General features: G+C 52.8%; 2 protein-coding genes and 1 long non-coding RNA gene across 6 annotated transcripts in view; 2 read left to right on the top strand and 1 right to left on the bottom strand.

Annotated features, from left to right (window-relative positions):
• The first annotated feature begins 3,799 nt into the window (after window positions 1–3,799).
• On the top strand, window positions 3,800–8,610 carry ACTB (actin beta). Its single transcript, XM_038150821.1, has 6 exons — window positions 3,800–3,903; window positions 5,379–5,507; window positions 5,781–6,020; window positions 6,553–6,991; window positions 7,316–7,497; window positions 7,863–8,610. The coding sequence occupies exons 2-6, from the start codon at window positions 5,385–5,387 to the stop codon at window positions 8,004–8,006; spliced, it is 1,128 nt and encodes a 375-aa protein (XP_038006749.1). The 5' UTR covers window positions 3,800–3,903; window positions 5,379–5,384; the 3' UTR covers window positions 8,007–8,610.
• On the bottom strand, window positions 8,225–13,832 carry LOC119706775. The gene is made up of 2 exons (XR_005258600.1): window positions 13,707–13,832; window positions 8,225–13,539 (listed from the first exon to the last, which is right to left on the bottom strand). It is a non-coding gene; the product is annotated as an uncharacterized LOC119706775 (long non-coding RNA).
• FBXL18 (F-box and leucine rich repeat protein 18) overlaps window positions 13,767–24,824 on the top strand; it is a 23,982-nt gene continuing 12,924 nt past the window's right edge. For 3 of the 4 annotated variants that reach the window (XM_038150816.1, XM_038150819.1, XM_038150817.1), the window contains exons 1-4: window positions 13,767–14,098; window positions 14,726–14,926; window positions 15,776–17,316; window positions 19,908–20,126. In XM_038150816.1, the coding sequence (XP_038006744.1) occupies window positions 13,889–14,098; window positions 14,726–14,926; window positions 15,776–17,316; window positions 19,908–20,126 (2,171 nt within the window). In that variant the 5' untranslated portion in view covers window positions 13,767–13,888. Of the gene's footprint in view, window positions 14,099–14,511; window positions 14,606–14,725; window positions 14,927–15,775; window positions 17,317–19,907; window positions 20,127–24,824 lie in introns of all 4 variants that reach the window. The other variant, XM_038150818.1, reaches the window with a different exon arrangement.

The raw sequence follows: 24,824 nt of genomic DNA, 5'->3' as shown, positions 1-24,824 counted from the left end.
GATGCTCGATGCACTGTTAGCCCGTCTATGCGGATGCAGCAGATCAGGGGAGAACACCCTTGCACATGGAGGTCTGTGAAGGGAAAGGCTGTCTCTCTGGAAAAGGACTGACAGATCAGAGAGAGCTCGAGGATCAATACAAAGGAGCAGAAACCTCGGGGAGGGGTGTATGGGAGTGGAGAATGATGCTTAAAGCGGGAGAGTCGAGTCTGCAGCTTGTCAGGGATGAGCTGGCATCAGGGATGCAACGCAGCGAGCCAGGAAAATGTCAGGGGCTGTTTTGCTTCAGGTTTGATGCTGAGTATGTTCCCATAAAGGGAGAGGTGGGGGCTGCAGTGAGGCCCCCAAACATCTCCAAAGGGAGTGAAGGGTCTGGGGCTCCCGATTAGATTTTACCTCCTGGAAATTCCCGTTACAGCTGATGCTGCAAGGAGAAAATTGAAAGAGGAAGGTGCTGAGATGGTCCCTGTGCCTGTGAAACAGGGGATGTGGTCAGCACCTTTCCTTCTTCCCCTTGGGGAGCGGGAAGGGAAGGGAAAGGCAGTGCTTCAAAAAACCTCCATGATTTTTGTGCGAGGGTGATTCAAAGAGACTGTGGTGGTTTCAGAAGTTTCTACCTCTCTTCTCATTGTCACAACAGCAGGAGGGAGAGAAGGCAGGCCTGAGCACATGACAGAGTGAGAGATGGAAGAGCTGGCGCTGAAGGGAATGTGCAGAAATCCAAGCCAAAACTCCAAGTCAAAAAATTCCCAGGAATATTTCCCCCCCTTTGACCCTCCTCTCCCCAAAAGCGTGGCAGATGCCATCCCTGCATGGGCACAGGGCTGCTGCAAGAGGGGAAGGGCTGGGAGCAGCGAGGGAAAGCAGAGCTCACATATTGTCCCACAAGTGCAGCAATTCAAGCCCAGCCATATCAGCTGGTGAAGGGCAGGAGGATCCTCCCTCGGATAGTTTTGTCCAGAGTCGGTGCGAGCCAGGCACCAAGGACGAGCAGGGAGAGATGAAGCAAAACATGGGAACTTGGGAGCTTGTGATGTCTGCCCGAAGGTAACACGACAGCCAGGGAGCTTTTTGCTTGGTTCCCCTTTCTCTCCTCTCAGCTCTTGCAACATCCCAGAAGAGATGGGAAGAGAGCCCAAGCCACAGCCAGGGAGGTGGCATGGCCCCTCACACAGTGGTGAATATGGTGACTGGCTGGTGGCTTTGCTGTCAAGGTGTCTTCAGCCTGGGAGGAAGTGGTGGCACCCAGCCATGTCCTGGAGGCCACATCCTGCCATGCCACCGAGGCCAGACCTCGCTGCCCCTAAAGCCAGGAGACACGAGGCCGGTGCTGCTGCCCTCCGGATGCTGGCACATTGATTGCCTTCTGATTCAGTCCAATAATCAAGAGTAATTGCCTGGCAGTTCCCTGCCTGCCTAATGTTTCCCATCGTGGCTCCTCAGCCTGGCTCCACCTGACCTGCTCACAGGGATGCAGCAGAGCACAGCATCCCACCCATCCCATGCATGCCCCATCCATCTGCCCAAGACCCCCATGAGCCCTGGTGGCCTCTCCACTTGGCTCTGGTGTTCCCCGTCCCAAACTCATCACCCCAGTGGTACTGTTGGACTTTTGTCCTGCTTTATCAGCACATTGGTGGACCACACTTCCCAGCTGCGAGGGCCATCAGCTCTACCCATGCCTTGTGGCTCCCCTTATTTGACGTATAATCTTCTAATTAATAATCAGCCTTTTCAAAGTGGAATGCAAACATTAATTAATTCCTCGTGAGGCAGGTAATTAACAGCAATGACTCCCATTTTACTGCCAAGGTAGCTAAGAGAGAGATCTTGCATGATCCACATCGAGGTGACAGAGGAATGAGCGGGCAAAGGCAGCTCTGCTCCAGCACGGCCCTGCAGGAATCCTAGGCTGGGTCCCCTTCAGCTGAGGGCTTCCTGTGGGGACTCTCCTGGGCTATCTCTTCTTTATCACTGTGGCCATCTCCAGTGAGGAGGGGATGACATAATCCCAAAGTGGCCTGGCAGGATGTGTCCATCACTGTGGCCATGGTGGGGATGGCCTGGTCCCAAAGCGGCCTGGCAGGACACCATGGCCACCTCTGCCCTGCGGGGTGAGGCATGGCCCTGGGGTGGCCCGGAAGATCGCACAGGTCTCCTGTCCTTCTGTACCGCCCCCTCCAAAGCACCCATCTGGGTGCAGCTGTGGTCCTGAATTTTGGGGCACCTTCACCTGGACAAGGCACTCCTGGGGAAGGGGATGCCATCCAAAGGAAGAGGGTTTCTCTTGTATTCCTATCCATGCCTGGTGTCCCATTGCCTCCCATCCCCCCAGGTAATTGCAAATCTCCATCTCAACAAGCTTTTGCAGGTTCCTCCTGCTGCTCTCCTCCTTTGTTCATCCCACAGCAGGAGTAATGAAGCGTGGGGGAATAATCCCTGGGTCCCCTTCAGTGAGACCCACACGGGCAGTTTGGGCTGTGAGCCCCATCCTCATCTTCACCATCATCCTCACCGTGATCTCTGCAGCCCCCTGATGACAAAGAGCTTGCTGGTGTGGCCTGCAAGACCTTGACTGCAGGCCTGACTCCTGCCTCTATGATGCTGGACAAAGGGTATCCCATGGAGAACAGGCATTTTGAGCCTTTTTTTCCCCCTGAGATTTATTTTTTTACCTGTCACTACTGTTTTCAAACGGCTGAGATTACACATCCAAGGTCCCCACGCTGAAGTCTCTGTGCTTCCAGCCGGCAACAGATTGCGAGTGGCTGCTGCTACTTTACTTACAGGACTGCTTAATTAACTTGATTAATCAGCCCGTGTTCGCACAACACTCTGGAGATGCAAAGCCCTCCGGTTGCTGCTGCCTGCTGCTCTGCGGCCGCTGCCCTCCCCTTTATTCCCGACCAGCGTTGGATGGTCACAGGCAAGAAGGGAATTGCAGAAAGGCAGCCTGGGCTGGAGCAGCCACGTCTCCTACTCCAGCAAGGTTTGGATCAGAGGACAGAAACAAATATTGCTCAAATCTGACCAAACCACTGCCCCCGTGGTGTGCCCTGCCAGCACGGGGCCGGATGGCGAGCGAGGACCAGGCTGCCCTGCTTGACTCGATGCCAGAGCCAGCGGAGCGTTCCCTTCTCCCCGGTCCCGCTGCCACCGTAGGCACACGGGCTTTAACAGTTCCCGGTTGCCCGGGCGGGTCCAAGGGCCGAGGGCCTGCTGGCGGCCGGCAGGAGCCTGTCGCCGCCGCTTGCTGACATCAGCACTGAACTTGGCCCCGCTCGTCCCGCTCCCGGCCGGGGTCACCGGTGCCCGCCCGGCCCGGGGGTGCAGGTGACGGGCGCTCCACGTGCCCCGCGCCGGGTCAGCGCCGCAGGCAGGGCGAGCAGCACGCCCGGGACCCCGCACCGCCGCCCCGCGTACCCCCTTCCCTCAGGGGGCTGCACCCGCCCGGCTCCCACACACGCGGGGGGGAACGGGCCGGGACCCCCACCCGCGGGGCTTTGTGTGAGGGCTGGGTTGGCGTGGGGGGGGCTGCACGGAGGCACCGGAGCGCGGCGGGCAGGGGCAGGGCCCGGTCCCCGGAGCAGCGCAGGGACCCGGGGGCCGCGCCCCCGCCCCAGCCCCGTTCGCTTCCCCCCCCCCACCCCAATATTTCCCCCCTGTCGGGGCGGCGGGGGCGGGGCAAGGCTTGTGGGGCGTGGCCAGGCGTGGCCAATCGGAGAGGCGCACTCCGAAAGTTTCCTTTTATGGCGAGGCGGCGGCGGCGGCGGCCCGATATAAAGCGCGCGCGGGCGGCGGGCGGGAGCCGCCGCGAGCTCTGCCTGCCCTCACCGCGCGCGCGCCCCGCTCCCGCCGCCGCCTCGCGCCCGCCCCGGCTCCGACCGCGCCAACTCCCCAAAGGTGAGAGCGGCACCGCGACAGCGGGGGACAGGACAGTGATAACACTAACGGGAGCAGTAACGAGCCGGCGTTATGCTGGGTCTCGGTGCGATCGGGGCTGTTGGGTCGCGGCGCGCCCTTTGTGCGCTGGCGGGGTGGCGGCCCCGTAGCGCGCCGCCGCGTTTTAAGGGATAGGGACGCGGCTCCCGGTTTAAGGCCGGTTTCGGGGGTGATGCTTGCGGAGGGGGGTCGCGTCCCTGCCACTCGTGGGGCTAATCCGCCCCGTAAGAGGATTGCTGGTGCGGACGGGGGGGGAGCGGGCGGCTCGGCTGGTGCGTCCCGGGAGCGGCGGCGCGGACGGGGGTTGCGGGGCTTTGTCGGCTCCGCGGAGCCGCCCGTGCTGGGGTCGGGACCCGGGGGCGTTGTCCCCCGTGAGGAGGGGCGCGGCGCCCCCGCCTCGCACACACGAATAATCGTGGTGGCTGTTGCTTGCGGCGAGGGGGCGGCTCCCCTACACGGGGCGAGGCTTTGGATTGGAACAATGCGAGGTTGGGGGGCGCAGGGGGGGACCCCCCGTGTGCCCGGAGCGCAGGTGCAGGCGGGCTGCCCGCTCCGGCTCCGACTACACTTCCCAGGCTGCCCGTGCGGAGCGGCACATGTGCGGCAGCTGCCGCCGCCCCCCCGCCACCGGATTACACCGGAGCCGCCGGGGCTGAGCCTGGGCGGGCGGCTATTGCATAAGACGCTGGCTGTAATCCCGCCCGTGGTGCCGCCGGTCGATGGGGCAGAGCCCCGGTCGCGGTTGACTAGTGAACTGGGCGTGGTGGCCAGCGCTTGTCCTTCTGCGGCTCCTTGCAGCGGCTGGCTGAGGGTCTGGGGGCTGTGCAGACGGGTCGAATCCCGCTGGCCGTGCCCGGCGCACGGCGGGCACCGGGCGTTACCCCCTAGGCTGGGTGGGCGCGTCAAGCCGCGCTGACTGCCACATGGCGGGGCTCTGAGGAGAGCACCGGGCGTGACCGGCGGGGCCGTGCGGAGGTGTTGAGCCCCGCCGGCCGGCTCAAGGTGGGGCACCGGGCGGGACCGGCGGGGCTGCGCGGAGGCATGGAGCCCCGCTGGGCGGGACGCGGCGGGGCGCTGGGGTGTGGCGGCCACGCCCGCCCGCTCCGGGGAGTGGCCGCCGCCGTCCCCCCGGCAGCCGGTGGCGGGCGAGGCGCGGCGCGCTCCATCCATTGCCTTTTATGGTAATAATGCGAGAGGGCGCAGGGACTTCCTTTGTCCCAAATCCGCGCAGTGCCGAAATCTGGGAGGCGTCGCCCCCTCTAGCGGGCGCCGGGCGAAGCGGAGCGGCGTCGGCAGGAAGGAAATGGGTGGGGAAGGCCCTGGCGGCATCGCCTGCGCTTCCCGCCATCGCCTTCCCTTCCCGCCTGCCGCCGCGGGACGGGGCTCGGCGTGTGAGTGGGGATGCTCATGTGTCCTTGTCTCCTCTCCTCCCGTAGCCAGCCATGGATGACGATATTGCCGCGCTCGTTGTTGACAATGGTTCCGGTATGTGCAAGGCCGGTTTCGCCGGGGATGATGCCCCCCGTGCTGTCTTCCCATCCATCGTGGGTCGCCCCAGACATCAGGTAGGTGGCTGGTTGTGCTTATTGTCCAACAAAAGAGAGGAGTTTTAGGTAGAAGTGGTTCCTCTAGAGTCTAGAGGCCTGCGCACTGCAGCACAGCTGGTGGGGAGTGCAGCCTCCTGCAGAGCCTTTGTGCAGTGTGTGTCTGAACAGCTGACTGGATGCCTTTCCTGATAGAGATGTGACAGCAGAGGGACAATAATTGGAGGTTTAGCTTTAAGTAAAGGGAGTTATCCACTCTTCAGCTGTGCTTACCACATGGTCTTTGTTCTGCAGGGTGTGATGGTTGGTATGGGTCAGAAAGACAGCTACGTTGGTGATGAAGCCCAGAGCAAAAGAGGTATCCTGACCCTGAAGTACCCCATTGAACACGGTATTGTCACCAACTGGGATGACATGGAGAAGATCTGGCATCACACTTTCTACAACGAGCTGAGAGTAGCCCCTGAGGAGCACCCTGTGCTGCTCACAGAGGCTCCCCTGAACCCCAAAGCCAACAGAGAGAAGATGACACAGGTGTGTAGAACTCTGCAGCTTGGAGCTTCAGCAGATAATTGCTGCAGGCCAGCTCTCTCCTTCCATGTTGTCCTCTCTCCTTCTTCACCACTGTTCTCCCTTTTTGCAATCTTTACAGGGTTTTCCTTTCCTGACCTGAGTCTCCTCTTTGCTGGACCTTGACAGGTTTTGTTTGCTCTTCTAAGCTGGCTTTCTCTGAGACTGAACTAGCAACTTGTCTAACTGCTGTTTCTGACTAGGCACACTAATCCATTTACAGCCCTTGAGTGACTGTACTGTAGTTTACTTGGCATTTGTTTTGTTCCTTGCTGTGATACATGGATGGGTCTGTAGCAGTGGTGTTCCTGCTCAGGCTCTGACCTGGCAGGTGTGGGTGGAGACCAGTTGAGATAAGCATGGACTTTGAAGGGAAATGTAGGGATGCCTCTTATCTAGGGGCAAAAGTAAGAGTATTTGCATGGACTTGGTATAGACATGTAGCAAGAACCCTGTGTTTGCCTGTTGACTCAACCCCTTTTTTTTCTCTCCCTAGATCATGTTTGAGACCTTCAACACCCCAGCCATGTATGTAGCCATCCAGGCTGTGCTGTCCCTGTATGCCTCTGGTCGTACCACTGGTATCGTGATGGACTCTGGTGATGGTGTTACCCACACTGTGCCCATCTACGAAGGCTATGCCCTGCCCCATGCCATCCTCCGTCTGGATCTGGCTGGCCGTGACCTGACGGACTACCTCATGAAGATCCTGACAGAGAGAGGCTACAGCTTCACCACCACAGCCGAGAGGGAAATCGTGCGTGACATCAAGGAGAAGCTGTGCTATGTTGCCCTGGATTTCGAGCAGGAGATGGCCACAGCTGCCTCTAGCTCCTCCCTGGAGAAGAGCTATGAACTCCCTGATGGCCAGGTCATCACCATTGGCAATGAGAGGTTCAGGTGCCCTGAGGCCCTGTTCCAGCCATCTTTCCTGGGTAAGTACAACATTAGGATACTTTGTTGACCCTTAATGTTCCTTTTGTGAAAGGTGACCTGGAGACCGTGGCACTGATGGACCATGTTTTACTTGTGATCTGTAGCAAGGCTTGTGCTGCCCACCAGTCAGCCTCACTTCCTACGCAGCTTAAAGCTGAGGGACTTGGGTCAGTAGAGCCAGAGGTTGAGTCTGTCCCAGCCATGGCTCTGTAGTGCCTTCCTGCTGAAAGGACTGTTGGTCTCTTGGTTGCCTGTAGTATCCTCTTAGGCTTTCTTGACTTTGTCTGAGCCCTTGTTGACTTGAAACTTCTGTTTCTTCACAGGTATGGAGTCCTGTGGTATCCATGAAACCACCTTCAACTCCATCATGAAGTGTGATGTGGATATCCGTAAGGACCTGTATGCCAACACAGTGCTGTCTGGTGGTACCACAATGTACCCCGGCATTGCTGACAGGATGCAGAAGGAGATCACAGCCCTGGCACCCAGCACAATGAAAATCAAGGTAGGACGGAGTTGGGGGAGCATCTCAGCACTGCTGTTGGGCTGACATGTGCAGCATGTGTGGAGGGTGGTATGCTGGAGCTGTGCTGCAAAAGATACAAACCATGTTTGTCTGGTACAGCCTGAATGGCCTTGGGCTGGACAGAGTGGCACCCACCCAACTGCATGAATAATGGGATTAGAGTAAAGACTGACTGCAGAGGAGGGAGGTGGGTGTGTGAGGTTGTGTCTTGATCCTGTTTGGACTTCATGGTATCTTGGCCAAGGTTAGATAAGGGAATTAGGCAGCTCCATCTTGCAGGGCTGTGCGTGGGCTGTGAGCGTAGCACGATGCTGTGTCTGACTGGTTCCTCCTCTTCCCTGCAGATCATTGCCCCACCTGAGCGCAAATACTCTGTCTGGATCGGGGGCTCCATCCTGGCCTCCCTGTCCACCTTCCAGCAGATGTGGATCAGCAAGCAGGAGTACGATGAATCCGGACCCTCCATTGTCCACCGCAAATGCTTCTAAACCGGACTGTTTCCAACACCCACACCCTTGTGATGAAACAAAACCCATAAATGCGCATAAAACAAGACGAGATTGGCATGGCTTTATTTGTTTTTTTTTTGGCGCTTGACTCAGGATTAAAAAACTGGAACGGTGAAGGTGTCAGCAGCAGTCTTAAAATGAAACATGTCGGAGCGAACGCCCCCAAAGTTCTACAATGCATCTGAGGACTTTGATTGTACATTTTTTTGGTTTTTTTTAATAGTCATTCCAAATATTATAATGCATTGTTACAGGAAGTTACTCGCCTCTGTGAAGGCAAAGCCCAGCTCGGAGGGAGTCCACCAGTTACAGCTGGTGTTAGGTTATAATTGCTTGTCTGTAAATTATGTAACCCGACAAGTGTCTTTTTGTATCTTTCCGCCTTAAAAACAAAACACACTTGATCCTTTTTCTCTTCGATTTGTCAAGCAAGCAGCCTGTGTTCCCCAGTGATAGATGTGAATGAAGGCTTTACAGTCCCCCACAGGGTCTAGAAGTGGTGCCAGTATGTGGGGGAGGGAGGGGCTACCTGTACACTGACTTAAGACCAGTTGAAATAAAAGTGCACACCATAGAGGCTTGACTGGTGTTGGTTGTTCATTTTCTTTCTTCTCGTGCCATTTTTTGACAGTTGCTCCTCCTGGGATCTCGCCCTGCCAGGCTGCACAGCTCTGCTATCAGGCTGGGGGGATGCTGGTGCTTTGGGGCACGAGGCAGATGGCTCGGGCTGATATGGGAGGGGTAGAACTGAGCCTGCCAAACCTGTGGGTCTCCAAGGTTGCTATGGGCTGGAGTTCTCCAGATACTGCCTGCGTTTGCAACAGCTGGAGGAGCTGGGCTTAATGGGGAATTCACCTGCAGCTTCCCAAATGTTGCTCTGTGTGTGTCTCCCTCAGTGTTTCATGTCTCTTGCTGGACTGATGGAATCAAGGGGGTGTGCTGATCCCGTAACAAAACCAAAGCAGCTGCCTTCTTCCTTCACCGAGGCTCCTTTGACTAGTCTGCAGCTCTGCGTGGGGCAGTGTGCCTGCTTCTCCCTGCTCCAGGTATCAGAGCTTGCCTGTCCTGCTCCGAGTTTGCCCTGGGAGGGAGGCCTGGGTTCAGGTAAGGAGACTCATACCCTGGCAGTGTGATGGCTGGGTGGAGCAGCTTTCAGGTGAAAGCAAGAGAAAGTCCTGTGAAGTGGAAAAAGTGGACTTCAGAGGGCAGGGCTGCTGAGGTGTTACATGGGTGGGGCTGGGAAAAAGGTGCAGGGAGGAAGGAGGAAGCTTTGGCAGGGTGAGTGACACAGCTTCTGTGCTGGTACCTGCCTCCAGCCCAGCCTTTGCCAGGAAGGTTTTGGGCTTACTGACTCTACCCATCCTTTGAGTTTCCAAACCCTCTGTGAAGCTTCAGCCTTGTTAGATCAACAAGGAAAAGAACAGGGATAATCCTCACAAAGCTGGGACCCTGTCGGGTACAGTGATGTCCACAAGTCCCCAGAGCTGGGGTCGCATCTGTGGAAAGGAGACGGAAGATTGAGGCTACGGGGTCAGGAACCAGGAAAAGCTGAGCCAGGTAGCACTGTTGCCAGCTCTGGGAGACCAGACCTGGGAGCGTATTCAAGCTTCCCAAGGCTCTGCCACCCTCGCCTGCCTTTGAAGAGCTAATGTCTGTGATTGTGTCATGCTCGGAGCAGATGAAAGGCAGGGAACAGGCTCTGGTTCCTCTTTAATCCTCTGCCTGGCCTACTCCTGCTCTGGCATCGTACTCTACTGAGGGTGGACCTGCCGGTTTCTGCCCTTCATCTCCCCAGGCTCCCTCCTGGGTGCAGTGGGAGCCTGGCAGGGCTGGAGGTGCAGATGCTGGGATGAGCTGATGAGTACTGGAAGCACCAGTTTGCAAGAGAGGAGGTGAAACTGGTTGGAGTAAGGCCCAAACTGGGCTTATAACCTGAGGAAATGGGGTGAGGAAGAGGCAATGGAAGCTCCTGGGGAGGGAGCTGGTGGGAGTGGGGAAGGAAAAAGGCCAGCAGCCAAGAAGAGATGACAGCAATAGGGAAATATGGGGTGCCTTTCTTCAGCCTCTTCTGAAATGGTCACTGATCGCTGTGGGAAAATGTACTGAGACACAAAGAACAGAAGAAACTGGTGGTGAGAAACCAGTGAGCAGCAAAATGCCCAGGGCTGAGAGCAGCTCGGGTGAGCAGAGGTGTGGGCGCAGGGAGACTGGTTCTGAGCTGCTGGACACAGGGCCGTCGGGATGATTTTCATGCTCCACAGCCAACGGAGGTATGCTGTTAGTTAACACTTGGCAGGGTTTTTTTCTCCTTTCTTCCCATTTCCCTCACTCTTTTGGGTAAACAGCCCCCCAGTAAAATGAAGCTGAGCCTTCCACAGCCCTTCCTGATGCCTGTCCGGCGTGAGGCCATGGTGTGCACAGCCATGCTGCAGGCTGCTCCAGCAAGGCTCCATTTATCCCTCCTCTGGGCCATTACATGCTGGAGAAAAGAATGTGGTGCCGGGCAGGGACAATGCAAGCATTACTCACTGCTCCCAACTCCAGTGAGCACGGGGGAGCCCAGAGTTGTTTCCTCTCAAGAATGTTGAGTGCTGGAAGAGAGGGGATTTTTTAAGCACAGTTTCTCTGCCGTGGAGTTTCAGAGGGCTCAATTCACCCCTCACTCCATTTCACAGAGGGGGGGAAATGCTGAGAGGCCTGTCAGGGAGGGCAGGAGAGGAGCCATGTCCTGGCTTTGTTAGACTTAAAGGGGAAGTTGTGTAGGGAATAATCAGTGATCTATCTCCTCCTCTTCTTCAGCACACAAATAGCCAGGGGTTGTGGGGAGACCAGAAGCTTTAATATGCCCACCCATGGGCCAGGCTGAGCGTGTCCCCCTGCCTGGCTCAGCCGTGGTGATGTTCCAGGATTCTTCAGGCTGCAGAGACAGTGGGACTTGGCTCTAGATCTTTCCAAGGCACCCAGCCCTTTCCTACCTCCCTGTAGCTGCCCTGGGAGAGATGGCTCAGCCCAAGAGAGCTGAGCAAACGTGTTTTATACCCTTTCTTCCCTCAGAGTTCCCAACTTTCCCTCCTGCTGGAGACAGTCGCTGGCACTTCACCTGCAATTAGCTGATGACCTGGAAAGTCACCTCACTGAGCTGCTTATGGAATCAAGCCACCGCCAGGAATTAGTGATGTCCTTGGCAAAGGAGATGGTTGCAGCTCTCGGGATTTAGCCCTGAAGGGCCTCATTGTCTCTCAGCTGTGTCAGGGACAGTTGACCAGAAACGGTCCCTGGATGGGGAGGGTCCTGTTCTCTCGTTAGTGAGCATGTGCTCCTCCAGGAGAGGTGCCAGCTGGCTGTGTGGAAAAATCCCAGGGAATCTCAGAGCATTCAAACTAAACTGGCCTCCTTGCAGAAGTCCCCTTTAAAGCATCAGCTTTAGAAAATGGCCATTCCAAGGTACCTGTCCAGGGATGGGTCTGTGGTATTGGCTGTGCTCAGAGGAGGAGCAGTCTTGGTCTCTGAAGTTGTTCTTTGCAGGACTGCTGACCTGGAGCTTGCCCTGACTTGCATTATACCCATCTGTAATCCACTTTAGCAGGCCTTACAGTATTAAACCATATCAGGGATTGAGAATCACTTCCAGCAGTGGAGCCAGCAGTCCACCCAAGCGTACCAAGTGCTGTGGCTGCTACAGCCTGGCTGGGCTTTAGTCAAGCTGACAAAAAGTTATTCAGGCTGTATCAGTCTTAAGAAGAATCAGAGGAGAGAACTGAGACAAGACTTTCCAGAGAAAAAAAACATAAAATCCCCAGGACAGATTGGCCTTGAACGTTAAGATATTTTGTTTTAAAATACCTTGATAGTGGTAATAATTTGTTTTGCCTTTCTGGACTGGGACAGCATGATATGTGCCTTGCCTTGTTTGGGTTAGGAAAATGTGTATTGGTTGTGAGATGACCAAAGTCTACCCACATGAAGAGAAATCCTGAAGTGAGGCACAGCAAGGAGGGTTTCCTCTATCACTGTCTGGCCACCTCTCAGGGCCGTGAAGAGAAATGCCAGAGTTCAGTGTAGATGTTCAATTCCTTCCTCCTTTACTGCCCACTTCTGCCTCATGTTCGACCTCCGTGTCTGATCTGTACCAACACACTGCTCGTTTATTTGGTGGATCACAAGTCCAAATGCAGTTCCTCTAACAAAGCCTCGTTTCTCCTCAGGAGCCCCTTACACCACCCCCTGTTCCCAGTCCTTATTCGGGGCTGTCAGCTGCTCTGTGGTTGCTGTACGCCCCAGGGCTGGAGGGAACCCATGGCTACACTAAACGCCAGCTGCTCCAGCCACCCTGGCTTTCTGGGCAGGGCTTTCCCTCTGCCTTCAGGACTCACTGGTGGTTTTATTTATCATTTGCATTGGAAATGCAGGTCTCCTCCACCCTGGTCTCTGCTTTCCCTGGTGACTGCAAATATGGTAGGTTGGTATTTTTCCCAGATGTCAAACAAGTCGGTCTTGACTGAAAGGCCTCCGGATTTAATTTGTGATTACCTTTTATTTAAGTGAAACACATGACAAACAAAGCAGGTACAGATCCTCTGCAGAGGCTCTCTCTCATCTAAGAGCTAAAAATGGTTTTCCTCTTTGACTCCAGAGCTCTCTCACAAGCCTAGAAGCAAAATACATAATCAAGACTTGAGGCACTTGCTATTTCTAAGTGAAACCCCCAATTTACCCTTAATGTAATTCATGGCCTTAAATGGCAACAATCAAGCAGGAAGAAAATAGCAACTTATTCATCTTCCTTTATGGGTCATCTTTAAAACACATTTTCTATGAACAAAATTCCTGAAGCATGCACGTAACTGGAAATTCCAGCGCTCTGGTCCTGTCTGTACTTGAGATTTGGGATAGGAGCTATGTGGAGCTGCACTGCTGGAGCCAGCTGCTCCCCTTGGACATGGCTGTGTGCGATGGCTCTGGTCACAGCAGCAGTCACAGCAGCCCTGGCTGATTCGGCATGGCCCTCTGCACATCAGTGAAGGGTAGGATGGTGATACCAGGAAGAATTTTTTCCCTGTGAGGGTGGGGAGGCCCTGGCACAGAGAAGCAGTGGCTGCCCCATCCCTGGAAGTGTCCAAGGCCAGGTTGGATGGGGCTTGGACCAACCTGGGGTAGTGGAAGGTGTCCCTCCCATGGCAGGGGGTGGAACACAACAATGTTTTAAGTTCTAACCCAAACCCTTCTAGTATCCTATAGCGTGTCCTATAGCAGTGATTCTGCCCCTGTACTCACAACTGAAGAGGCCACACCTCGAGTGCTCTGTCCAGTTCCAGGTCCCTCAATCCCAGAAGGTCATTGAGGCACTGAACTGTGTCCAGAGAAGGGAATGGGGCTGAGGAAGGGTCTTGAGCACCAGGAGCAGCTGAGGAAGCTGGGGAGGGCTCAGCCTGGAGAAAAGGAGGATCAAGGGGGGGCCTTCTTGCTCTCCTCAATTCCTGACAGGAGGTTGTAGTGAGATGGAAGTCAGGCTCTGCTCCCAGGGAGCAACGGACAGGATTGAGAGGAAATGGTGTTAAACCGTGCCAGAGGAGGGTCAGGTTGGACATCAGGAAGCATTTCTTCATAGAAAGCATTGCCAGCCTTTGGAAGGGTGTGAAAAATATAACAAGGGGATGCCCGGGTGGGTGGTGGACTCACCATCCCTGAAGGCATTTAAGGAAAGCCTGGACATAGCTCCCAGTGCTCTACTCTGGTTGACAGGGTGGCGTTCGGTCAAGGATCAGACTCGATGAGCTCAGAGCCGTTGTCACCGTGAGGGACCCCGGCGCTCCCTGACTCCACGGACCCGCCACTCCCACCATGGCGCCGCCGCCCTCAAGATGGCGCCGCCCCGCGGCCGCGCCGCACTCAAGATGGCGGCGCGGGGCGGGCGCTGCCGCGGAACCGGGTCATGGCCGCGCCGGAAGAGCCGTGAGGCGGCCGGGCCGGCGGGAGCGAGCCCGGGACGCGGCCGCTGCGAGCGGGGCCCGGCCAGGCGGTGGCGGCTGCGGCGGGACCGCGCGGCTGCCGCCATGTTGCGCTGCGGAGAGGTGAGTCGGGGCTTGCGGGGCTCAGCTCGCCCCGCGCTTCCCCTCCGCAGCGGCCCCTCGGGGCGCCGGTAACGGCGGCTGCTGCGGGGCTGCGGGAGCCCGGAGCCCTCAGGGCGGCAGCCGGGCTCGGGGGCAGGGAGGGCGCTCGGCGGCGAGGCCGGGGCGCCGGGATCGCTCTGGCCGGGTGTGACCGAGGGGCTCACGGGGGCTGTGAGGCGGAGCAGCCCCGCTCCCCTCAGCCGCTGCCCTGGCGTTAGTGCCGGTTTGGGCTCTGGTTTCGCCGTTGAGGTGTGAGTGTGTTGCACAAGAGCTGGGGGGATGTTGGGCTGCGGTGTTGGTGTGCGTCTGTATGTGTAAACAGTTATATATAGCCGTATATGTATGTATATATGCATGGTTATGTAACTCTAAAGGTTATTGAAACGGCGCTTGGAGGAAGGATGTAGAAAGAGATTGCTGTGATATATTTAGGAAAGGATCATGGACAGTCGCTTTTCCAGTTGCAAAGTAAGTAGAATGAATGGGAATGTTCACCAGTGGTGAAGGACCAAGTACCACGATTTCGTGTGAAGTTTTGCACTACCTCCATATTCTCCTTTTCTTTTTCCTCTTTTTCTTTTCCACCAGGAGGTCGTAAGTGAGGAGAGTGAGGAGGAAAACAATGGAGTCAACCTGATGGAGTTCTCAGATGAGATCCTTCTGCACATCCTCAGCTATGTCCCTTGCACAGACCTGGTCCTCAATGTCAGGAGAACCTGCAGGAAACTTGCAACACTTTGCCTCGACAAGAGTCTAACACATACAGTCCTGCTTCAGAAGGACTATAAGGTGGGGAGAGTAGCTTGCTTCTTCTGTTAGCTGTTAAGACAAATCTGACTTCTGGAAAAACAATGCCAAGAAGTAGAACTTGTCAGTGTGTATGCCTAAATAGACTGCTCCCGAACTGTGAAATCAAATACACAGTAAGCTGTTTCATAAAAGCATTTATTTTCCAGTATGCTTTGTTAGAACAGCCCTGTGCTCCCTTAGTTATATAAAATAGTGTCAGTGAAAACTTAACTTCTCCATATTTCTGGAAGCTAAAATGAAAGTAACCATGACCTCAAAGTTACCATTTTCCCAAAATAGGTTTTCCATGTTGTTGTGCAAAAAAAAAAATCTTGTGCATGTTGCTGCCAGGCATGCAGTCAGCAAAGTCAGAAATTGTGTGCATGTTATAACAAAAATAAAGCTTGGGAAGGAGGGGTGATATATTCAACGAGAACTGTATCAGCCACTGCAGGCAGGGGAAAGCCTCCTATTTCCAAAAGAGGAAGCTGAATGAAGAAGAATGGAAACATTCTTCTTTCAATTTGAGTTTCTGCACATAGCCAGTTCTGCTGAAATAGCTTTTCTGGTAGAAAACTGAGCTGGTTTTCCCTTCCACTCTCAGCTGCTGAGCAGTCTGTAATGCAGAACTGCAGAAGCAAAAGGAAGTGTAATCCTAAGAGTCCAAAGCATGGCAGACTGAGCTGCCAGCAGTGTGGTAGTTCTTAGGCTGTGCTGCCATCCCCAAACCTTTGGATGAGCCACATAATCCAAGCACCAGCCACTCTTATCCCCACTTCCAGCTGGGAAACGGAGTCAGTGTCCGCCACTGCCGCATCTCTCACTGAACGTGGTTTTGTTTGGGTGCAGGTAAACAAAGACAAAGTGAAGCAGCTGATGAGGGACATTGGAAAGGAGATCTACCAGCTGAACATGGCCGGCTGCTACTGGCTGCCCAGCTCCACCATCGACCACGTAACACGGTGCAAAAACCTGGTCAAGCTGAACCTGTCCGGGTGCCACGTCACCTCTCTGCGGCTCTCCAAGATGCTGTCCACGCTGCAGCACCTGCGCTCCCTGGCCATCGACGTGAACCCGGGCTTTGATGCCAGCCAGCTGAGCAGCGAGTGCAAAGCCACCCTCAGCCGCGTCTCGGAGCTGAAGCAAACCCTTTACACGCCCTCCTACGGGGTCGTGCCGTGCTGCACCAGCCTTGAGAAACTGCTGCTCTACTTTGAGATCCTCGATCGCTCGCGGGAGGGGTTCATGCTCTCTGGGCAGCTGATGGTGGGCGAGAGCAACGTGCCCCATTACCAGAACCTCCGCATCTTCTACGCCAGGCTGGCTCCTGGCTATGTCAATCAGGAGGTGGTGAGGCTGTACTTGGCAGTACTGAGTGATCGGACACCTGAGAACCTCCACGCCTTCCTCATCTCTGCCCCTGGCAGCTTTGCGGAGACGGGAGCCACCAAAAACCTCCTGGACTCCATGGCCCGAAATGTTCGTCTGGATGCTTTACAACTGCCTAAAGCCTGGATTAACGGCTCTGGGCTCCTGCAACACTTGAAGTTCAACAACCCTTTCTACTTCAGCTTTAGCCGATGCACCTTATCTGGTGGCCACCTGATCCAGAGGGTCATTAATGGTGGGAAGGATCTTAAAAGCCTGACCAGTTTGAACCTCAGTGGCTGCGTTCACTGCCTGGCTCCAGAGTCCTTGTTTCGGAAAGCAGAAGATGACATCGACAGCAGCATTTTGGAAAGCCTGGTAGTGTCTTGCTGCAACCTGAAACACCTGAACCTCTCTGCAGCTCACCATCACAGCTCTGAAAGCATAGGGAACCACCTGTGCCAGCTCCTGTCCAGGCTAAAGCACCTGCTCTCATTAGCACTGCCAGTTTGCTCCATCACAGATGTTGGTGCAAGCGTGGAGAAGCCTCCCACCACACCTAATTTGGTGCCCCAAACATTTGGAAGGAAAGTTCGGATTGGGATACAGACATATCCAAGGAACTTAGGGGACCAGACAAATCAGAAGATCGAGTCTTCAGTGTTTTGGGCTCTGATGGGAAGCCTCAGATTTTTGGAAACCTTGGAGATAATTGGGTCCAGCTTCTCCTCTGCCATGCCCCGCAACGAGCCGGCCATTCGGAACTCGTTGCCTCCCTGTGTCCGGGCACAGAGCGTGGGGGATTCAGAGGTGGCTGCCATCAGCCAGTTGACTTACCTGCAGAGCCTCACCTTAGCACAGCTGCCAAATATTCTCACGGGCTCTGGGCTCGTCAACATCGGACTGCAGTGCCAGCACCTGCGGACTCTTTCCTTGGCCAACCTGGGCATGATGGGCAAGGTGGTCTATATGTCTGCTCTCATGGACATGCTGAAACACTGCAAGTGTTTGAGAGATCTCAGGTGAGGGGCTGCCCTTGAACATCTCCCGTTTTGTTTGTGGATCTCCAGAGATGTGATGTGTGGTTTATTGTGGTTGCTATTTAAAAGTGTTCCGGTCCAGGGTAGATGCAATGCCTTGAAAACTGGATATTTTCCTTCCTGACTTGTGGAGAATGGGAAGGCATTGCATGTTGTCCTTGAGGGCTCAGGATATGCCCTTTAACCAGTGTTTTAGGAGCAAAAAGTGCTGTGACTGCCTTCCTGTTAGATAAGGAAAAGTGCATACTGCTTATTTGGGAGCTAGCAGTTTGTCAGGGCTGGTTAAATACTACATGCCTTTGCTGATTTTCTGGCTTTGTACATGCACACCTATTAAATTTCCAGGAAGGAAAAGACTCCTACACTGTCTAGATAATGTAGAGTTTTTTTTTGGGTTTCCCAATGAGATATTTGTCTGCCCTGGGTTTGTATGAAAATCTTGCCTCTTAATTTTTTTCTTTCCTTTATAATGTACTGAGAACATTCCAGATTTAGAGTTTGTCCTGTTGGTGTTCCTCTCCTGATAGGATTTAAAGGATCCTACCAAGGGTCTGATCCTAAAGAGTGCACAAAGGAGCTTCATGGTAGCCAAAATGTGCTTGTGAAAGGGAAGTGTGATGGTTTCCTTGCACTAGTCCACATGAACACAAATGTTATCACTTTAGAGAGATGGGATTTTTCTTTTTTTTTTTAATCCAAAATCAGCTTCTTTCAGTGAAACTGCAGAACCTGTCAGTGCCATTGTCCCTCTTTGTTCACAAAGCTCCAAAGTGCTGTGCAGTTGAGACAGCAAGGTGACAGTTACTGTGGCTGAAATGACTGCTCATCACCTGAGACTGGTGCTTCTGTGCCTGTCCCTGATCCACTGCAAGGGTGAGGGGAGCCAGGGGGGCTGAAACACCTCAGGAGGGTTTTCATTTTCCACCATTTCCCATTTGTAATGGGGGAGGAGTGTGCTGGTCTCTCATCCGAGGGGTGGCAGCTGTTGGGAATTCAGTGGCTCAAGGCTATGGGTTGTGTGAATGTGTCTTTAACCTTGAGGAGAGTAAATAGCCATGGAGGAGCTGAGGGCTGGGGGAGGAGGTTTGGGTGTGTAGTGCTCATCCTAGGCCCTGTAGCTTCCTGAGGCTTTGAAATGGAGGCCCAGAGTGATGGAGATGGGAGGCAGCACAAAGCCTGGAATGAAGGCTGCAGTAGGGCTGTCTTGTACTACATTTGGGTGGAAACTGTCACTCTTCTTCCCTGAGTAAAGTCGAAGGTTTTATATTGGCTTAAGATGGTTTTAGAAATTAGCACTTCCTCTTGATAACGTAGTTTCCTTTTGATTTGACTAATTCCCCGCTGTTTCCACCCATTTTTCCCTTCCCGGTTTTCCAGGCTGAGGAACAAGGGGCTATTCCAAAGCAGCATTGCCATCTAGCGAGTGCAGGGCGGCATTGCTGGTGTGGCTGGTGCGTCCCAGAGATTCACCTGGAAACCTGGATCCTGGAGATTCTCTGCTTTTTGTCCTAAATTTGCAGTGCCCCACTAATGATGTTGAAAAATTGAAGAGGCTGCCTGTTCTCTTGATGTGAATTTTAACTTATTACCTAAAGTGTAGATATGCTCTTAGGATCTCTTCAGGCAATGCCACCCCACAGCAGTCGCAGGCTGGGACTGAAACAGAAGTTCTCAATTAACAGGATTAAGTTGCTGAGATGCCCCTGCATACTACAAAGCCTATGCAGAGATTACCCAGATCAGGCTGGGCCCGACAGCTTGTTATCACCTCATGGATTAACTTTCTTGGAGCTCTTGGCTTTCCTGACCCAATGACTGAGATTCCCAAGTGCTCTGAAGCTTGGTAGTAAATCTGCACTAAGCAGATGAACTGTCCTGGTGGCACGGGCCTCAAGCAGGTTCAGCTCCCTGCAGGCTGGTTTCTGTGAGGGAGTCACTCACTTATGCTGCTGGGTAAAACCCCTTGTTGGCCAGGTATGGCTTCACTGGGTCATTTTATTTCCCTCCTGGATCAACCATGATAGAGGATCCTGTCTCTCTTCCCTGAGCCAGGCGTTTAAGGCAAAAGTTGGAGTGATGATGGTTGTTCCTCCTGTGGGGAGAGCAGTAGCTCTGATCCTTTGCCAGGGTGGTCGCTGTGTTGGCCCCAGTTCTGCATCAGCCCGTGTGCTCTGTGTGTTTTTCATGCCTGCTTCTCCCCAGGCAGTAAACTGAAGATATGACCAGTTTGGGCAGTGTTTGTACACTGGAGCAGAAGGTCCCTAAATCCACACCACCTGCTTGGTGGATGTCAGGTACAGAAGCCAGGCTGTGCTTTTAAGACCTGAATGGATCTGCTGTTTGTCTTACCCACCATGGTTTGTGGGAAACTTGCAAAACCAGGGTTGCTCCAAGGTCACTCCCTGTGGGCGCCAGAATTCTGCAGCTTAGGGCTTTCCTGCCTATTTGTGCCCTTGTCCTTCAGGACTGCAGGCATTTGCCAGCCCCCCATGAATGTGCCGTGTCTTTCCCTCTTGTCTGAGAGCATCCCGGGCATGAATTGCCCATTGAGTTGTTTTTGTTTATTCCTGCAGGCTGGAACAGCCCTACTTCTGTGCGGGCGCCCAGTTCTTCCAGGCACTGAGTCACTGCTCCTCTCTCCAGCGGCTTTGCATCGTCTCCCGGAGCGGGACTCTGCAGTCTGACGCAGTGATGTCATTCATGGCCAGCTGCCTTGAGGTCATCATGTGCCACATGTTTATGGGAGAATCTCTTACCGTTTGCAAAAATCTCCAGCAGTCCATTGTCCGGAGGTGAGTGAGGAAAAGGGTGGATGTGGGATTTCTGGAGCTGTTGGAGATTTATCTCTGTCCCCTGGCTTGCCAAGGTTTATATGGCTTGGAGCTCTTGTTCCAAAGAGCTAATAGGTAATGTGTAACTGTTTGGCACATAAGCCAGCCTCTTACTTTAATAAGAGTGAATCAGTGAAATATTTGAAGGTATTATATGAATTCTTGATTCCATTCCCACCCATGTTCTCTGCAGTTCTGCTGGCTGAGCTGAAGTTCTGGATGCAAAGCTCCATCATAAATCAAATGACACTTTTTGTGTAAACAAAACATCTGCCGACGTTTAAGTACTGAGAGATTTGACCTTGAAGCTTTCCTCCTTTCCCACAAGTGACTAAGATAATTCTCTGTCCTCTAATCACTTGTAAATGTCACTTACTGATAATCCCCTGGCAGCGCAATTCAAAGCCTTTAAAGGGTTGTTGTGAAGGGTTTTTTCTTCGGAGGGTGCTTGAGGGGGGAGAATCGGTACAAACTGCCTTTGCACGTTTGGCAGTTCTTAAATGCATTTTGCTTGGCCCCTCGCAGCGTTCTGAGGCTCACGTGGTGGGAAAGGTTTGTGTGTGAGCCGTGAACTGCATTTGAAAAGAGAGCTTTTAATTACGCTTGGCATTTGGAAATCTTCTAATAATGGCAGTCATCTTACAAAATATTTCCCATGCAGCAGACTTTCCATTATTATGTTTTTATTCTATGAGGCCATTTCCCCACCTTCAGCCTGTTTTCTTTGTCACCTACTGCTGCTGTGCCCTGTTAAGCTCTAATAAAAATTTCAAATCACACGGCGTTATTAGTGCATCCTAAAGGCTGCTCCTCCCCCCGCAGCCTTCCTCCAGCTTCAAACTAACTTATTACACTTGGCTTCTTTCCGTGGATCAAATCCAGGCAAGGCTGTGACTCTATTAGCTCCCTACCAAACTGCTCCTGAGATTGTTGCTGCCTCTGAAAGCCTCTGTGTCCTTCTGGGACGGGATTGTTGGAAACATCTGAGTAAACTCCTTGTGATGCCACAAGGATTCTTTGAGTTTGTTTTACACAGGGCTTCATATCTGTAAAAACATTGCTGGGTTGATTTCAGTTGTGCTTTGGGGATCCTTGGAAAGAACCAGAAATCTGCAGTTCCCATTTTTTGTTTTCCCTCCCTTCTGAGGTGCTGTTGCAGCACACTGACCAAAATTTGAATGTCCACTTACTGAGCAAAAATAAACCATTCTGCAGTCTTTTCTCCCTCTTTTTCTCTGTCATGGACTGATTCTCACTGCATTCTCTACCTCTTTATAATCTAAAGCCTGGGAACTTTCTAAAGAGCAGCTGATGCCTGATGGAAATGTTAAAAACTATTTTTATATTTAGCTACAGTTCTGGCTGTCAAACTTATTTTCTTCTTTTGTGTTTTATTAATAGAGACACTTGTATGAAAACAGGGTTTTTTGAAGGTTGGGTTTTGGGGTTTTTTTGCTGAAGAGAGCATCTGCTCCCTCTGCAAATTCTACACCTGAAGTCATAATCCTCTGTGACATTGTAATTGGTGGCTCTGGAAACGATTTTGATGTCATGTAAGATTATGACTTCAGGAGGAGGATAAGCAGTGGGAGCAGATGCTCTCCTAAGCAACAAAGATCCTGTTCTCATGCAACTGTCTCTAGTAATCAAATGGAAGAAACAAAATACAGAAAATGATGTGTAAGCAGAGCCTGGAGTCTTCCATGAGCCATCAGTGAGTCTGTAACCACGTGACTTCTCCAGCAATTCCGTTCTCATCCTTGCACAAATGTGCCTTGGGATGGGGTCAGGAATTGACTTGCTCTTGACTGCATTTTGTCTGCTACTCCAAGGCAGAGAGATGTGCAGTAAAATCTGTGTGTGAGCTGAAACCTGTGGGTATGGCTCCAATTCACACAGCATGGCTTCCTCTAAGAGCGTGCAGCTGGTGTCTCTTTAATCCAAGTTTTACACCAGGCAGCAAGTTGGAAGTTATCTCTCCTTGTGCCAGAATGAAGCGAGGGGATTTATGCTTATTTTTTTTTCCATTTGTTTGGAATGTGTGTGGATGCTGTGTGTGAAACAAGGGGAGCGGATGGGAGGGAGGAGGTGAGAGGAGGGACCTGGAGCCTTTGTTTGCTCCCTTTCTTGAGCTGGGGCAATTGATCCTCAGGTCCCACTGAGGGTCAGAGTTCCTGTTTTAGGGCTGTGGTGATGGTGTCATTTAGGATGAGAGAATAGTTTTGAACAGCAGAATGGGGCCAAAAAAGATTCACATTCTCCCAGTACCTCTAAAAGAGAGAAGAAAAGTGAGTGGGAATGGGAAGGACCCAGGGCTGTCCACGTATCAGGAGTTTGCTGCAGGAGGTAGAGCTGAGAGGGCTTGGAAATGCAATATAGTGCAGGGCAGTCCTTTTTCAAGTGTGGGTGCACAGGAGGGTTTGGGTAACAGAAGAAGCCAGAATCTATCTGGGGAGAACAGACTGGTTTCAGCTGTGGAATTGTACTGGAAGATGGTGAATATACAGGGTGTGGTGATGGCAGCTTGGGAATTAAATCTGCTGCATCACAGCAATGGCTTAAAGCCTGAACTGCTTCTCAAACTGTCCCTTTTTACTGTAAAAGGAGGTTAGTGTTATGTATTTCTGTTCCACTGGCCTGAAAAGAGAGGTTGTTCTCATGTCTCTTAGTCTTGTGACAGCTTTGAACCAGACCCTGTCCAGCTTTCTGGTGAGCAGTTTCTGGTTGAAGTTCGCTGCCGTTTGGGACAAAGCAATTTGTGTATTTGAGTCATTAAAAGCCTCTGATTCAGTTCTGGCTCTTTTGCAATGAAACACAATAAGCAGAACAGGGCTCATCTGGAGCCTCATCAGCAAACAGGAGGCTTGCAAGGGCAAGGTCTCCTCTGAGCTGTAGAGAAGACTGTAAAGATTGTTTCCCTCTGGGCAGATAAATCATTGCAGTGTTTTTCTTTATTCTTTTTCCTTCAGTGTGGATGGGAGGGGGGAGCTCCTTTATGGTTCAGGGAGATGCTCTGCACATGAGAAGGGCGTCGTGGTTAGAGTGGGAGATGTGGCTCGAGTGATCCATTTCCACTTCCCTGATCTTCCTCAGGTTTCACATGTGACGTGTGTCTAGTTTCAGTTTCTGTGTAAATTGACATTTTTTTCCCCCCATCACATGGTGTTCAGCTGCTGCCACACTTCAGATAGCAGCAAGTCCAATGAACACAATGTTTTCCATTTTATGCCTGGACCCAAACTTTGTTGGAGTGCTCAGCTCCAAGCACGTCTTATCCCTGTTTAAATAACTCTTCTGTTCAAACCACTGCAGCACTAATTCCACAAACACTAAACCACCACCATTTGAGGCCCTGTGGTTGGAGGTTCAGGTGTGACCCCAGACTTGCTGCTGTGCCAAGACTTTTTTGCAGAAAAGGTAAATTTTCTTTGCCATTTTGGGCTGAGCTGCCATGCTGGGATTGCTTCCAAATTCCTGCACAGACCCGTGTGTCCAAAGGGATTGAGCCTTCCAGGAGCTTTCCCGATCTTCTCCACAGTGTTATTTTGTGGAAGAGTCAGTAGATGGAGCTGTGACCCATGGAAGGTCTCACCATTTACCGACGGGCTGCATGCTAAATAATCGTATTTATATGCCGGTATGTCTCTGCCCCAGAAATCCTGCGGGCAAGGAATTTGGATGACTTCAGGCTTGCACAGCTACATGGGGTTAGCAGGCACTTACAAATGTGCAGGAGAAGTTGCTTTCCTGGTGCTTTCCTTGCCATCAGAAAACAGGCTGGAAGAGGGGATGGGAAATGCTTTGGCAAATATCCCCTTGGCTTCAAGGACAGATTTTTATTTTCCACTGTGTGCCTTTAGAATTTTGTCGGGTTTAGCTGAAGTGTTTAGATAGCTCCTATCATTGTGGTGATTTCAAGGACTCTACAACACCAGACAATACAAGCCAGTGAAAAGTCCTTGGAAAAACACCTTGGAAAAAGATCAAGAAAGCTACAATAAAATAAAAACAAACAAACAAATTAAAAAAACCCCAAAGCAAAACAAAAAAACCTAAAGCAAAACAAAAAACCTCTGAGAACATGGTGTCATTAGGGATTCTTCATAAAGAAGGGGAAAAGTGTCGAGGTGTAGAGGTGAGCTGTGATTTATAGAAATGAATCCAAGGGAAAAACCATGGTGCAGCTGGAGTGTTTTGGGGTGCTGGGTGGGCAGCTGGGCTCAGCTGTTCACGTCTCCCAAAAGGGCTGTTGTCAATTCCTGGAGTCTGAGAGCTGTTGGGAGATGGTGCATGGGCTGGGGCTGTGTGGGGCAGTGGAGCAGCATCCCCCCAGAGCTGTGGGGTCAGAGAGGGGACGTGGCAGTTCTCTCCATGCTCTCTGCCCCCGTTCTCACTGGTGCCTCTCTCCAGCAAATGGCTTTGCAAAGCACCTGAGCAGCTCAGCACTGGTGAGGCCACACCTTGAATCCTGTGTCCAGCTCTGGGCCCACCACTTCAGGAAGGACATTGAGGGGCTGGAGGGTGCCCAGAGAAGGGAACAGAGCTGGGGAAGGGTCTGGAGTTCAAGTCCATGGGGAGAAGTTGAGGGAGCTGAAGGTGTTTAGCCTGGAGAAAAGGAGGCTCAAGGGGATCCTCCTGTCTTTCCATAACTCCCTGGCA

The sequence above is a fragment of the Motacilla alba genome, chromosome 14, assembly GCF_015832195.1.
Source record: "Motacilla alba alba isolate MOTALB_02 chromosome 14, Motacilla_alba_V1.0_pri, whole genome shotgun sequence".
Lineage (NCBI taxonomy): Eukaryota > Metazoa > Chordata > Aves > Passeriformes > Motacillidae > Motacilla > Motacilla alba.
This window is presented reverse-complemented; position numbering and strand designations above follow the sequence as displayed.

What these genes read in the sequence shown, in the direction of transcription:
- ACTB (XM_038150821.1), top strand. Translation starts at nt 5,385, where the DNA reads ATGGATGACGATATTGCCGCGCTCGTTGTTGACAATGGTTCCGGTATG. An exon ending in TGGGTCGCCCCAGACATCAG is followed by an intron (nt 5,508 to 5,780) that starts GTAGGTGGCTGG and finishes TTTGTTCTGCAG; the next exon opens with GGTGTGATGGTTGGTATGGG. An exon ending in GTTCCAGCCATCTTTCCTGG is followed by an intron (nt 6,992 to 7,315) that starts GTAAGTACAACA and finishes GTTTCTTCACAG; the next exon opens with GTATGGAGTCCTGTGGTATC.